The sequence below is a fragment of the Mucor velutinosus genome (genome assembly GCF_035048745.1).
Source record: "Mucor velutinosus strain NIH1002 chromosome Unknown tig00000165, whole genome shotgun sequence".
Lineage (NCBI taxonomy): Eukaryota > Fungi > Mucoromycota > Mucoromycetes > Mucorales > Mucoraceae > Mucor > Mucor velutinosus.
Genome location: NW_027041913.1, coordinates 334,569 through 348,372, shown reverse-complemented (window position 1 = coordinate 348,372; position 13,804 = coordinate 334,569). Strand labels below are relative to the sequence as shown.

The 13,804-nt window shown below is 40.6% G+C and overlaps 6 protein-coding genes across 6 annotated transcripts; 4 read left to right on the top strand and 2 right to left on the bottom strand.

The window, feature by feature from the left end:
* Window positions 1–386: 386 nt before the first annotated feature.
* On the top strand, window positions 387–2,264 carry VMA6 (H(+)-transporting V0 sector ATPase subunit d; the record flags this gene model as incomplete). The annotated part of the gene is made up of 6 exons (XM_064822411.1): window positions 387–492; window positions 544–809; window positions 863–990; window positions 1,038–1,272; window positions 1,324–1,503; window positions 1,560–2,264. The coding sequence occupies 6 exons, from the start codon at window positions 387–389 to the stop codon at window positions 2,262–2,264; spliced, it is 1,620 nt and encodes a 539-aa protein (XP_064679011.1).
* Window positions 2,265–2,735: 471 nt separating this feature from the next.
* On the top strand, window positions 2,736–4,688 carry TRM61 (tRNA (adenine-N(1)-)-methyltransferase catalytic subunit trm61; the record flags this gene model as incomplete). Its single annotated transcript, XM_064822410.1, has 8 exons — window positions 2,736–2,879; window positions 2,934–3,040; window positions 3,101–3,249; window positions 3,301–3,353; window positions 3,409–3,750; window positions 3,804–4,226; window positions 4,286–4,434; window positions 4,481–4,688. 8 exons carry the CDS (start codon window positions 2,736–2,738, stop codon window positions 4,686–4,688), a joined length of 1,575 nt encoding a protein of 524 aa, XP_064679010.1.
* A 131-nt stretch (window positions 4,689–4,819) lies between these two features.
* Window positions 4,820–5,355, top strand: ATC70_003041 (uncharacterized protein; the record flags this gene model as incomplete). The annotated part of the gene is made up of 3 exons (XM_064822409.1): window positions 4,820–4,837; window positions 4,901–5,026; window positions 5,092–5,355. The coding sequence occupies 3 exons, from the start codon at window positions 4,820–4,822 to the stop codon at window positions 5,353–5,355; spliced, it is 408 nt and encodes a 135-aa protein (XP_064679009.1).
* A 56-nt stretch (window positions 5,356–5,411) lies between these two features.
* Window positions 5,412–6,275, bottom strand: ATC70_003040 (uncharacterized protein; the record flags this gene model as incomplete). Its single annotated transcript, XM_064822408.1, has 2 exons — window positions 5,412–6,043; window positions 6,104–6,275. The coding sequence occupies 2 exons, from the start codon at window positions 6,273–6,275 to the stop codon at window positions 5,412–5,414; spliced, it is 804 nt and encodes a 267-aa protein (XP_064679008.1).
* Window positions 6,276–9,115: 2,840 nt separating this feature from the next.
* Window positions 9,116–10,582, top strand: ATC70_003039 (uncharacterized protein; the record flags this gene model as incomplete). The annotated part of the gene is made up of 8 exons (XM_064822407.1): window positions 9,116–9,332; window positions 9,391–9,420; window positions 9,474–9,679; window positions 9,738–9,767; window positions 9,824–10,012; window positions 10,069–10,108; window positions 10,168–10,248; window positions 10,308–10,582. 8 exons carry the CDS (start codon window positions 9,116–9,118, stop codon window positions 10,580–10,582), a joined length of 1,068 nt encoding a protein of 355 aa, XP_064679007.1.
* A 513-nt stretch (window positions 10,583–11,095) lies between these two features.
* On the bottom strand, window positions 11,096–12,827 carry ATC70_003038 (uncharacterized protein; the record flags this gene model as incomplete). Its single annotated transcript, XM_064822406.1, has 2 exons — window positions 11,096–12,009; window positions 12,074–12,827. 2 exons carry the CDS (start codon window positions 12,825–12,827, stop codon window positions 11,096–11,098), a joined length of 1,668 nt encoding a protein of 555 aa, XP_064679006.1.
* Between the last annotated feature and the right edge of the window lie 977 nt (window positions 12,828–13,804).

Below are 13,804 nucleotides of genomic sequence, written 5' to 3'. Positions count from 1 at the left end.
TTACAATAAATGATTTCACACAAATACAGAAACCGCCCGTTTGTTTGCCGAAAGATCACAACCTATGAAAGAGCTCGCAAAATTGGCGCAAATGGTGAATGAGTAATACAAGCATCTGGATAAGGAAATACATGTGACAACTTGAAATGATGAAGAAAAAGAATATATATAAGGCTCAAAAAAAAAAGAAGAGTTGGAAGCTCCAGAATTTCCGTAGATCAGTTGTGAACAGCAGTATTTTCAAAGCAAATCAGATCGAAACTATCGGTATCCGTGTTTACTAGACATCACTTGAAATCAAATCCATGAGATTTTTATCTATTCAACCTTATTTCACTCGTCAATTCATCATTTTCACCTAACACTCTTCACATCTTTAACTATTCATGTCGGACATTGTCTCTATTGTCGCTGCCATTCTCGGAGGATTCATATTGTTATACGGCCTCTGCTCGCTGGTCATCAAGGAGAGGCTCTATCTGTCAGAAGCATGTAAGCCCTGCATAAGCATGTAAATTACCCAACATCTAACCATCTGCATAGCTGTTGCCCTTGTATGTGGTATCATTTTCGGGCCTGTGTGCGCTCAATTCATCGACATTCACAAGTGGGGCGATGAGCCTATGATTACGCACGAATTTACCCGCATTGTCATTGCTATCCAAGTCATGGCAGCGGGCGTTGCTCTGCCAAAAGCCTACTTGCGAAAGGAACTTCGCTCAATTCTCATTTTGCTGGGACCTGTCATGTTGTTTATGTGGATCATTAGCGGCCTGCTTGTGTGGGCCCTCATCCCTGGGCTCAATTTTGTAGGTTTCATCTCTTTGTTTGCTTGTTAATAATACTAAACATGTCGTTATAGCTGGAAGCACTAATGATTGCTGCTTGCTTCACGCCTACTGACCCAGTACTCGCCAACTCTATCGTTCAGGGTAAATTTGCTGAGAAGCATGTGCCAACCCATGTGCGTCATATCATTTCTTGCGAAAGGTAATTTGAAGTTTTGATGACTGAAACTTGAACTAATTGTTTATCAGTGGTGCAAACGATGGTCTCGGATACCCGTTCTTGTTTCTGGCCATCTATCTGCTGCAAATGGATGTTGGACCAGCTATTGGCAAGTGGGCTTATTGGATCATGGCTTACAACGTCTTGCTATCCATCGTTATCGGCTTGGTTGCTGGTTTTGTTGCTCGCAAGCTGCTCAAATACGCAGAGCAAAGAAGATTTATCGATAAGGAGTCCTTTCTCGTATTTGCAGTTGCATTGGCTGTACGTATACAAGGCATTTATACATGAGGCATTAGACTGACCAACATATAGCTCTTCTTAATGGGCACTGTAGGCCTCATTGGTAGCGACGATTTGCTGGCCTGCTTTGTCGCGGGAAACTCATTTACTTGGAATGATTGGTTTCGTATTGAAACAGAAAAGGCACATTTGATGGAGGTTGTAGACATTTTGCTCAATCTTAGTATTTTCGTTTATATTGGTTTGACGATGGTATGTTGATCAAGTCTAGCAAGTGCAAGTAATGTCATTAACACTCTCATTAATAGCCTTGGTCTGCCTTTTCAAGCGATGAACTTCAAATCACAGTCTGGAGACTCGTCGTATTGGCCATCTTGGTCTTAGTGCTTAGACGTCTACCCATCGTTCTTACCCTGTATAAATGGATTCCTACTATTCACAACTGGCGTGAAGCAGTTTTCACCGGTTGGTTCGGTCCTATTGGTGTAGGCGCTATCTTCTATTACACAGTTGCTCTCGAAGCTCTCCCTGAAGATGGTCCAAACGCTCACGCACGTGCGCTCCTTGAGCCTGTCATCTATTTCATGGTACTGGGATCAGTGATTGCACATGGCGTAACCATACCCCTCTACTTTTTGGGTTCAATTGCCACACGAACTCTCACCATCACTAGTGAGAAAGGTAACCAAGTGTTACGCATCCCAAAGATGGATACCATTATCGGCCGCAAACAATCACCACCTACAGTCATTGAAGAAACTTACAGCTCAGAGACACCACCCTTAGGAGATAACATCGATAGAGATGTCCCCAAGAAGCACACCGCCATCACTATTCTTACACCTCAAGTTCCGGAACATGTACATAGTCCAGGCAGTCTGTATCGCCCTAACAATACCCGCACTAGCAATGAAGCAAATAACTCGGTGCAAATGGATGACTCGGATGATGAGAGTGTCACCTACCTTCCAATTTCTAGAAGATCGTCCTTTTCACAGAGATCCAAAAATTAATATACTATGTCTAATATGTAAATATGTAATAAATCTCTTATATCCATTTTATCGCCGTGTAGCACTCAGTTCTCCATGCACCAGGGCTAATTACTATCGATTAGTTGTTTGATCTTGACTTAATTTCAATGGTGTGCTGGCATCTTGCAATTTCGCCAGTTTTGCTTTGCAAACGCTCAATATTGCCCACAAGGATCATAGGAATGAGGCCATTTTCAGGAAATCAAGCATGCTATTTTATATATTTTTAGCCCAGTAGTGATCCTCTTGAAACACATGCACTGTGTCTTCCTAACTGATGCAAGCCTACAACTGATGATAGTATCTATACATGACGTATTTAGTTGGTGCATCACTTTGCATGAAGATCAACAAAATCGTATGCAAGGATACTACAACTCAGTATCTAAACAACAAGGAGGTTTTCTCTTTTCTTTTGCCTTTATTCTCTTCCACCAAACTTTACTTGTAATGCAAAATCGCGGTGAAGTTGTTATACAGCGATTGAGTCTACTGTATCATACTATTCTTCGGCATTACTCCACAAACCAGGGCTACCTCAAAAGCGCTTGTAAAATTGCTGCCGCCTCGTATGTGATTTATTCAGGAATCCAGGCAAGTACCTCCTTGTGGTATACATGATCAAAACTAATCATAAATGCTTAACAGAAATTGTATGTCGCATTCTTTGGACCGTTGAGCAAGGTGCCAGGCCCATTCGTCGCCAAGTTCATGGGTTTACCAAGCCTAATTTACGACATGCCAACAGGCACATTGTAAAGTATTTGAAGTTAGAATATCAAAGCGTAAAGTGCACGCACTCAAGTTGATCATAGGTTTGCTAGCCTGAAGAAATTGCATGATATTCATGGTGCAATTGTACGCACAGGCCCCAAAAGCATTTCAGTCGCGGACAAGGATATGATAAAGCAGATTCTGGTTCATGATGACCTACCTAAAGGACCCATCTATGCGTTCCTAAGAAGTAAGTAATCCCGCTGTACAAAGAACATCTTCATCTCAAATGCGTTATCAGAGAGTGGAGAGACCATGCTCAGCACCGAGAACAGAGAGGTTCACAAAAAAAAGGCAAGTAAGCAATCACCTGGTCTGATATTGATTTGTGCACTTACATGAGCATTAGAGAAAGATGGCTGCCCATGCTTTCTCAATCAAGTATCTCAACTCATTGGAGCCATACATGAAGAGTGTTTCAAAGAGTATGATTGATCAGGTACAGAAAGATATACAAAGCACTATTGATGAAGAGGGCTACGGAACAGTTGACCTTTGGCGGATCATGTCTTGCACTGCACTAGATATCATTGGAGAAACAGCCTTTGGAGAGACTTTTCATATGCTTGAAGATGGCACACATCCTATACCCAAACTTGTGATGCTACGAATGAAATTAGGAGCTTATGTAGCTGCTTATCCAGCTTTCCTAAAGATGTTTATCAAAGGCCCCAACCCAAAGATCATAAATGTAAAACTGCATGTTTCAGGATATAGTGTGAAAGCCGCTAATACACAATATAGTTTGTCAAGGGAATCTATGAGAAACGAATAGGTAGCGGTGAAAAGAGAGATGACATACTGCAAGCCATGGTGGACATGCAAAACGATTCTGATCCGGAGAAATGCATGACTACAAGGGACTTGGTGAGAGAAACATTCCTGTTTTTAACAGCTGGATCAGATACAACCGGTAATACACTTGGATTTGCTTTGATCGAATTGCTTCGTAATCCAGATAAAATGGAAAAGCTTCATCAAGAGATTGATACCCTTGCTTTCATGGAGGGAACAGAGCTATTTTACAATGGGCAGCTGAAGGCGTTGCCCTATCTGAATGGCGTAATTCACGAAACGTTACGTCTTTGCCCTGTACCTGGCGTTGGGTTGCAGCGAAGAACCGAAAAGGAAATCAATTTGAGAGGCGAGTTGGTCTTGCCCAAGGATGTAAATGCTTATTTAAATTTTTGCTTAATGTTAGGCTTACTGATATGCTTTTCCATTAGATTACAGTTACTGCAAACTTGTATCATGCTCACAACAACAATGCATACTGGCCAAATGCTTCCAAATTCATTCCTGAAAGATGGATTCCAGGAGAGGATGCTTACAATCAAGTTATAGATCACGATTGCCTTTTCACATTCAGTGCAGGGTAAGTTGGCCATCTCGATTATTGACAGTATTCTCACTGTGCCCAGATCAAGAAACTGTATTGGCAAGAATTTTGCACTGCAAGAATTGCGTCTTGCTTTGGCCAACTTTTTCAAGTATTACGCGATAAAGCCAATCCCAAAAGAGATGGAGGAAGCCAATAACTTGAGGCAATACATTACCTTGACCGTAGCAAAGGGCAGTTTCCTTGCTAAAGTCAAGCGCAGAACAGAGGCTCCATTATCTGCCTTGTAAAGGTGGCTTGATAGTAAGCGGTTATTGAAAGAAATGCTTCATCTGAAAGTTAATAAAAGGCGCGTAACCTACTTTTCAACTTCTTCTGTCTTGTTTATATTCACCTTGCAAAAGAAAAAAGATACCATAGAATGTCAAATATTAGAATGGTATGTTTTAGAGGCTCTAGCGTGTATAGTGAAGCCGATTTTTATAAACAAAACCGATAATAGTTAAATGAAAAAGAGGAGACTGGTGGTGATGTTGAAGTCTCCTGGGTCGATCAACAACGTATCAACGAGTTTAGTCAATATAATGCCAAAATAGATGATCTCGAGGATCAATATGAAAAACTCAAGGTTTGTAAGAAGCAGATATGAGCTGAGGAAAACTGAGATTGACAAGCATATCCGGGATGTTGTAGCAAGAAAAAGAGTACTTAGACGATGTTGCTATGGAACTTGAATTGGCAGATGAGGATGAGGCAATTAGATACAAGATTGGTGATGCTTTTGTGCATGTTAGTGCGTCAGAAGCAATTGAAAAAGTCGAGAAGGACTCAGAGAAACTTGGCTTAGCACTCGAAGATGTCAAACACCAAATCGATGTGGTTCAAGAAAAGATGGAGCAATTGAAGAAAGACTTATATGCTAAATTCGGCAACGCTATTAACTTGGAAAAGGAATAAAGGATCACATTGTTGTTTATTATACAAATTTCTAGAGAAGCTACATTGCTACATGTTTATTTTTCGCCCAATTTCTTTTCGAGTTTGTCAAATTCTTGAAGAGAGATTTCTTCATTTTCATCAATGACTTGCTCGACACCTTGCACTTCTGGGATATAGTGCATCAACATGTTCTCAATACCATTTTTAAGTGTGATGGTTGAGCTATCACAACCTCTGCAACTACCCTTCAATTTGAGCTGAACGATACCATTTTCAAATCCACAGTATTCAATATCACCACCATCTTCTTGGATAGAAGGACGGATACGTGTATCGAGTAGTTCTTTAATCATTTGAACTTCTTCTGAATCGTCAGGGTGAATGGCAGTGTCATTGGCAGCTAAGTCATCAGCATCGTATACAATGGGTTGACCAGAGGCAAAATGATCCATGATGGCTGCATAGATGTCAGGTTTCATCAATTGCCACTCAGCGCTTTCTTCCTTTGAGATTGTAATGAAGTCAGGTCCAAAAAACACACCAGCGATACCGTCAATGTGAAATAGTTGCTTTGCAAGGGGTGATTTCATGGAGGAACGAACATCCAAATACTCGGCTGAACCGCTGCCCAATACTGGTACACCAGGAATGAACTTGAGTGAATCGTCATTGGGAGTTTGTTCTGTCTGGATGAACATGGTACGAACTACCGATTACATTAGATGACAAGCTCTCTCCTATATTGAAGCGAGCAAGCTATGCTTACCTTGTTGACGTCCTAATAAAGAAGTTGCTTGCTGTGCCTTCGTACGGTTTGCCCAAATCAAATTTTTAGTAAGCAATGTTCTCTTGGGTGCATAGTTCATTGCTTGAGAAACAGTGCTAGCCCGCATAGTGCCCACTCTCTTGAGTTGAGATAAAATTATACGTGAGGTCATTCTTAAGTTGATAGTTTTGGGATAAATATAAGAAAAAGATGGTTGATATTAGTAATTCAAGAAGCTCTAATTTTATGTTCATGGGCTAGCAATGGGAAGATGTCTAGTCACAACAAACTAGTAAAAATGACTAAATCGACATAAAAGTTTCATGAAAACGCATGAACCGGCCCTTAGCACTGTCATGGTCATCAGCTCTTAATTCAATTCCTGAAAACTGCATGTAGAATTCTAACTACATTGATGGTTGAGAATTCGCATTTATCAGAGGCTGTTATTTATTGACACACACTCTTGACAAATGTCAAGGCTTGCTATCTTGCAATTTTAGATTGATCAGCTGTGTCTAACATGTTTTATATGACAAATATTGTATTGAACGATAGACTGTCATGTGGTGTAGCCTTATACTTGGCGATGTGCTTTAAACGCACTGGGAAGTGAAATGATATTTCATGCCCTAGATGTGCATGGTTGTGAAAGAGTCAGATTCTAGAATATAGTAGGGATAGAGCTGGAGACTAGAATTACCATATATAATACATACCATATATAGTAATTTGAGTATACGTCTAAATATGACAGTGCTAGCTTCTATGAATGTATGCCTTATTGTAAAGGACCAGGCGTACATATTTTCTGAGGCAATTGCGAAAGGAAATAGCTTCCAAGCTTTGCCATATTATCTAGACTTAAACCCCAGAATCAACCACCGTTTGCTCAAAAACCTTCGAAACGCTTCATTTTTGCGTTACAATAGTATCCTTATATGCTCAAGGTCGGCTTTGCACAGCGAGCTCTGACCCGAGGCAAATTCCTCTAATAAAGTAGAAGCTTCAATGTAGATCAATCAGATTCTAGAAGACAAAAAGATACACATTAAGTCAAACAGATTAATTTAAGTTTGAATGCTTTCATTTTGTATTATAATCTGCACAGAACACTATGGTTCTCATTATAAAATTAGATTTAAACTTAGATATATGTAAATACGAATCTTTTTACTTTAACACTGCTTTCATGTCATAGCAATGTATATCTGAATAGAGTTTGTTTATCGAAAACTAGAACAAGTATCTCTAATATACAGGAGTCTGTCTACTCTACGGATGGCACTCTACCTTCGCTCCACTTTGGTGAGAGCCAACCTACGCAGCAGCAATTCGCGCTACCGATTGCCCGTGCTTATCAAAATACTGCTGCTTTCATTATAACTTTCCTCTTGCACATACGAACCCTTCGTATTATCTGTGGATCTGACTTGTACGTGATGTTCAACGGCTGTAAACAAGTAAGATACTTCATATACGGGCAAGCAGTATACTGGTATTACCCTTTTCTAGTCAAGAGTGTGTCCAATACAGCCAAAACCGGGTACATTTAGGCCGTGATTTCTCGCACTAGAAGCCGCTTTGGACAGCCAAAGTAGTACCAAACATTTGCTCTCATCAAGCGGTTGCTTGCTGACACCTTTGCTCAACTTTTTAGAACCAAAAAAAACATGGCCAAAAATCGACCAAAAACCATGAGGGGTACCTCATGGTTTTCATCGAAAATCAAACGCTCGCGTTTTTCACCTTGAAAATGACAACTTTTATTATGGTATATATTAGATCAAAATGCTTCTCTCGATCCAAAGCAACCCTGAAATCACTTTTGTAAGGCTTTCATATGCAAAATCCGATTATTTTCGCTAAAAACCTCATTTCAGATTTTACCAAATCACTCTGTAGCTTTACTCAAAATACCTTTTACAATTAGCACCATTGGAAGCGCTTTGAAAAGTTCTTCAAGAATGTATTAGGAAATACTGGATGATTATCACAGTTTATATAGTCGAATATCGCAGAATAGTTCAATCAAATCGAAAAAAGACATAATTTGGCCAATCTTGAATAGAAAAAAAATATACTGAGTTTGAATTAATTTTGGCTGGGGTCGTTGCTACTGGCTGGCCCAAATGCCTTTCTGATGATGACAGTGATGATGACAATGATGATTGCAATGATGATTGAAATGATGAATAAATGAGAACTGCAAATTCGAAAGGAGGGTCACTTTGAATAAATACCTTTTTTTTTTTTGCTTTTATTGGGAATTTCCCCTATAAATGTGTCTCTTGCAATGACAATCTCTCAAATAGTCGCTGTAGACCTTATACAGGTCCTGTATTTACGCATGGCCAGCTTTATGCTACCACCTCAAGAGCAACATCAACGAATGGCCAGACAAACCTACTACCAAAAAATGCGACACGAACGGAGAATGTGCTGTACAAATGCTATAAAGCGTAAGTCTCTTTTACACCGTCTTGGTAATAGCTTCCGTTTGATATCAGTGTATAAGCAAACGGGGAGCTGAAGGAGACACCTCCCCCACTCCTGAATCTAATATAACCTTTCTTTTACTATTAATTAATTGTTTAAAATCTACTTGATATACCAAATTTTCATTATCTCTGATTTGAAATGTCTTCAGTGAGAGCCCGCAGAGCGACGCCGTCATCGAGCTTAGCGACATCGATCGTCTAGTAGTAGGATACCAAAAGGCCGTTGAAAAATATTGTCGTAAAAATAAAAGTGACAAATGCATTCGACGATCAAGCTGTGGATCAAGAAACAAAATCAGGGGTAATTTCGCTTTTAAATCCTCGGTAAAGAGAGCTAATTTGGTTACATGTCCAGGACTAGTTGTGGAAAGCCACCATCGATACAAGCAAACATGTATACTAATATCACGTGGCGAAATCAAAAAAATGTTGGGCGAACGACGATACAAGTTATGGTGCTACTCTTTCTTTCTCCTCTAGATCTTTTCTTTCTTTTTTTAATCTTTTCAGCATGACTAAATCAACCATAATGAAGCGTATTGTCGCTTTGTTTAAGAAAACACACGAGAGAAAGGAAGAACATGCATACCCCTCTGAATTAGAGAGCACGTACAAGGTGACCAAAAAGACATTAGGAGTCGGCTCATTTGCTGTTGTGAAAGAATGCGTACATCGTTCAACAGGACAATCATTCGCTCTCAAGATTATACTAAAGAAGGCGATTGCAGGTAAGCGGCTTTGTTACCTGTTCTTATATATATATGGTACTGATGCTTTCACCCAAAGGCAAAGAGCATATGCTAAGTAGCGAGTTGGGTAATTATTTACGAAAGGTGCAGTAGGTGAGATTCTCTGACATCTTTTTATAGACATTTTGAAACAAGTCAGACATCCACATATTGTATCCATGCATAACTTATACGAATCGATTGATGCTGTATACATTGTCACTGATTTGGCTAGTGGTGGGGAACTGTTTCAACAATTACTTAAGAAAGGGACCTATACAGAGAAAGATGCATCGAATTTAACGAGACAAATGCTAGAGGGATTACAGTATCTACATGAAAGAGACGTAAGCCGAGACACATCATTGACTCCAGCTGATTTGGTGATTCATTGCCTGTTTTTAGATTGTACACCGCGACATGAAGCCGGAAAACGTACGTCTTTATCGAGTCGCTCATTACAGTTCATTACCAACTAAATTCATACGTAGCTATTATTCCAAACAGCTGACGATGACTCGAATTTGATGATTACAGACTTTGGTCTGTCGAAAATTTTGAAGGCGCAAGATGACATTCTGACAACGGCGTGCGGTACACCAGGCTATGTTGCTCCTGAAGTATTGTTGCAAACCGGTCATAACAAACCAGTGGATCTGTGGAGTGTGGGTGTTATATTGGTAAGAGAAGAGTATGTTGGTTGGAAATGCTGCAAGAACTCATCTAAATTGTTTAGTTTACATTACTGAGTGGATATACCCCATTTTGGGGAGAAGGTAGTATCCAGCGAACATTGATTGTACGTAATATTCATGTGATTTGTATGATATGGTAGACCAAGCAAGCTTGTTTGAGTCCATCATGTCAGGGCAGTATGAATATGATGAAGAATATTGGTCCGATATTTCTGATTCAGGTTTGTTATTATACACACATATCTTGTCATGCAATGTCTAATGCAGCGTCTCTAAAAAGCCAGGAACTTGATTGACAAGTTATTGACATTTGATCCCAACAGCAGAATTACAGCAGAGGAAGCACTTCAACATCCATGGATAACAGGGACAGGATCGAAAGAGGCTGGCCCGAGAACAAGCACTAATCTTGCGCCAGCCATTCGAAAAGGATACAGTAGTAGAGGCAGTTTGACTGCAATTGCTCTAGTTAATCAATACAAGACTTCTGGAGACTCATCGAGTGAAGAGGAGAGAAAAAGCGAAGAGGTTAAGAAACTGGACATCACAATTTAAAACATTGCCACTTCGCACTCTTTTGAAGTCTTCAATTATACCTTTTTAATATGTTGCAAAACTCGTTCCGACAAGCAACATGGTTCTAGTTTTCATCTATTATCAACTTCTACTCTAGTTTCACTAGACGCAATAAAAAACATGGAGAGTAATCAAATGTGGATTTGATAATTTGGTTCCTGAGCGGCAATTATGACGGAGTTCACCTGTCAAAAGCAATGATCTACGCACCGGGACACCCAAATGAGTAAAGAGAATGAGAGCACAACAATACACTCGAGCATAACTGATATTGGAAACCAATGAAAAATTGGAAAGAGTCTTCAAATTACTGAAATAATCTTCCATACAGGTACGTTACAGATAAGTGAAATTATATTAGAAAGAATTTCCATATTCACTCGACAAGCCGTTAATCGATGTGGATGGTCCAGATTACAACAAGTGGGGAACAAACAAATTTATTTACAATACAGAAATTGGTGGCACCATTTTAGAGAGAAACAAAAGGCCCTACATGTAACAGATCCATGATTTGCCTGTTTTTCTCAGAGCAGGATCTAAATTGTCTAATTCTATAACATCAAAGCTTTCTTGAGGCTGATCCTTGTATTTCAATGAAAAATCCCAGCAATAAAGTCTCTCTTCATAGTGCTTCTGTCCGCGTACTTCGATGGATGCAAACACCTTTGAGTAATCAGGTGTTAGCCGCACATCTGTGATTGTGTAGTGTTGGTAAGGCTTCTCTAATGTAGGTAGTAGTCTATAGGCAATTTTTCCAGTTTGCAAATCCCAGACATTAATACATGCACTTGTAGATGGCATCAATTGCTCTTCCTCTGAGTCGCTGCCCCCGGTTTTGTTGATCGACTGGTAGTATTGATAGAGTTGGTAAGGCGTCATTTGAGCAACGGGAGGCGCAGGGCTGTTGGTTTCCTCGATACTATCGCTCACTTTCTTGACGTAACCGGCTGATTTCTTCTTTTGTCTACGTTGCTGTAAAATGTTGTTGGAAGACGGCACCAATTGGATTGTGTTGTTACCGTTGGCTACTTTTCCTTTTGTGAGAAGAAAGAATGGCGTGAGGCAGAGACGAGTAAATGCAGTGATGTCTTCAGTAACCCATTCGGATGTCTGCGCTGTTTCTTCAGGGACACGCAACTCGTAGACAAGAGAGCCAGTCAAAAGCGAAAATACGAGAATAGGGCCAGACGCATCCGGAGCGCAGGCGACCAGATGTCCATTGGCAGCAATCTCGCCAACGCCTTGATACCAATCACTTCTTCCTGATAAATAAGACGAGATATCAATCATGCCTCGTCGTGTGGGTCGATGGTGATTTGTCCATCCAATATTGCTGTTTGAACTGTTATTCTTGTTCAAATCCCAAACACGAATCATGCTATCTGAACCACCACTAACGACAACTAAACAACACATGCATACAGTTAGTTGGTATTCTCATGTCCCTCGTTTCCAAACCAAGCTTACCATCATCATTCATACTGATACACAGAACTCGTCCTCGATGTCCTTGCCACATCCTGACCAACGTCTTTGTTTCCAAGTTCCATACTGCTACTGTGCCGTTGAGACCGCCTGTCACTAACCATTTAGAATTGGGTTGAGTATAATGACAAACGATCGAGTGAGATCTTGCAGCTTCGGGCCAACCAGGTATTTCGCTTGTTGCAGCTGTATTGTCCAAAAAGAATCTTTGCTTTGTTTGTGGGGATTGAATTATTAAGCTTTGAGAGCCTGATGGACTATGGTAATTTGGATTTGATCTCACAATGCGGCCATCATTTGCGACCGTTAAGCTAGTGAACATGCCCTGTTCTTGAGGAGCGCCTATCACAGTACTGGGGAGCGTATCCATTGAAGTAGAGCCGCAGACATTGGGATAGAACCCCTTCACACAGCGGCCGTTATACCAATTCCTTGTGATTCTGTACATGTCCTGCCAAGTTCGCTGATTTTTGTGAGCCTTGGGTGATGGAAATTGGAGCGACCACCAGCGTCGAGCACTGGTTCTTTCAAAGTCTCGATGGCAGGCATTGGGCCAAATGAGTTCATCATAATGAGCAATGACTTGAGCCCATTGTCGACACACTTGACTGCAAGATGTTAGTGTAGTACCGTCGAGATAGACAAAGATGGATAGCAAAAGTTCCGCTGGAAAAGGCCCATTTTCATGATGCTGCTGTTGCTGCTGCTGTTGCTGGTTTGCATTGCTGGGTTCCATGGTCTCGAATTAATGTATAAGATAGAGAAAAAGCCTCGAGAAGGAAAAAAAAAAAAAAAAGTAGGCTTTTCTTGTTTAAATGAAGGCGACATTGGGCTTTACACACACTCTGCTCTGGCAGTCCCGCTGCTTTTCTTTTATTCTCGACTGTTTGAGAAGTAATTGAATAGATCTTTCTCAAGCGAGACTCGAAACAGTCTTTGCAACATCCACAAACATCAGCGTTGGCATACGAAATCAGTCTTTTATTGCTTCTTGTACTTTTTCTCGGGACAACATACGCTCTTCCCGCCCGAGGCAATCAGCTCTCTGCAACATTTGTGTAATGCCTCTAATTCTTTGGCGCATTTGGACTCTTGATAATCGTTTTTCCCCAAGCAATCTTGAATGGCACAGGCTAATTAAAATGGCGTGCATTGATTAGAAGCAGCACATGAGAAGGAGCTCTCTAGATTTACCAAACTTTTGACAATGGGGAACCTGATAGCCGAGAGCACTGTGAGTGGTATGCTGAAAACATACGAGATGACTTACCTGTTCTGATGATGCAGTGGGCATTGGGTTTGTTTGTTTAAAATGTAGGGGGTTGGTCAAAAGTGAAAAAAAGAAAACACCTGTGGATACATCTATTGGCACCCAGTCTACCCAATCTTAAGTTGGCTGCACACAAAAGACGTCAGGTTTGCAATGATGGAGTAGCAGTTCTTTTATGGAAGCCGGATTTGTTACACATTTCGTCAGGCCGAATCACCTGTTTTCAGTTTGATTGAGCAGACATAAACTGCAAATTTCCTGTAGTAGCGCTTTTATTCGACTGGAAGGCGTTCATGAAGCATCGATTCTGAGCTATTGCAAAAGAAAAACTAGAGTTTGAGCTAATACCGTCATAGAAAACAAGCGTTCGCGTGGAGCGTTGGAGGACTGGGGAAGCACATTTGGTGACCATAGTAGATAAGAGGAGTGAATCATATTGCAAA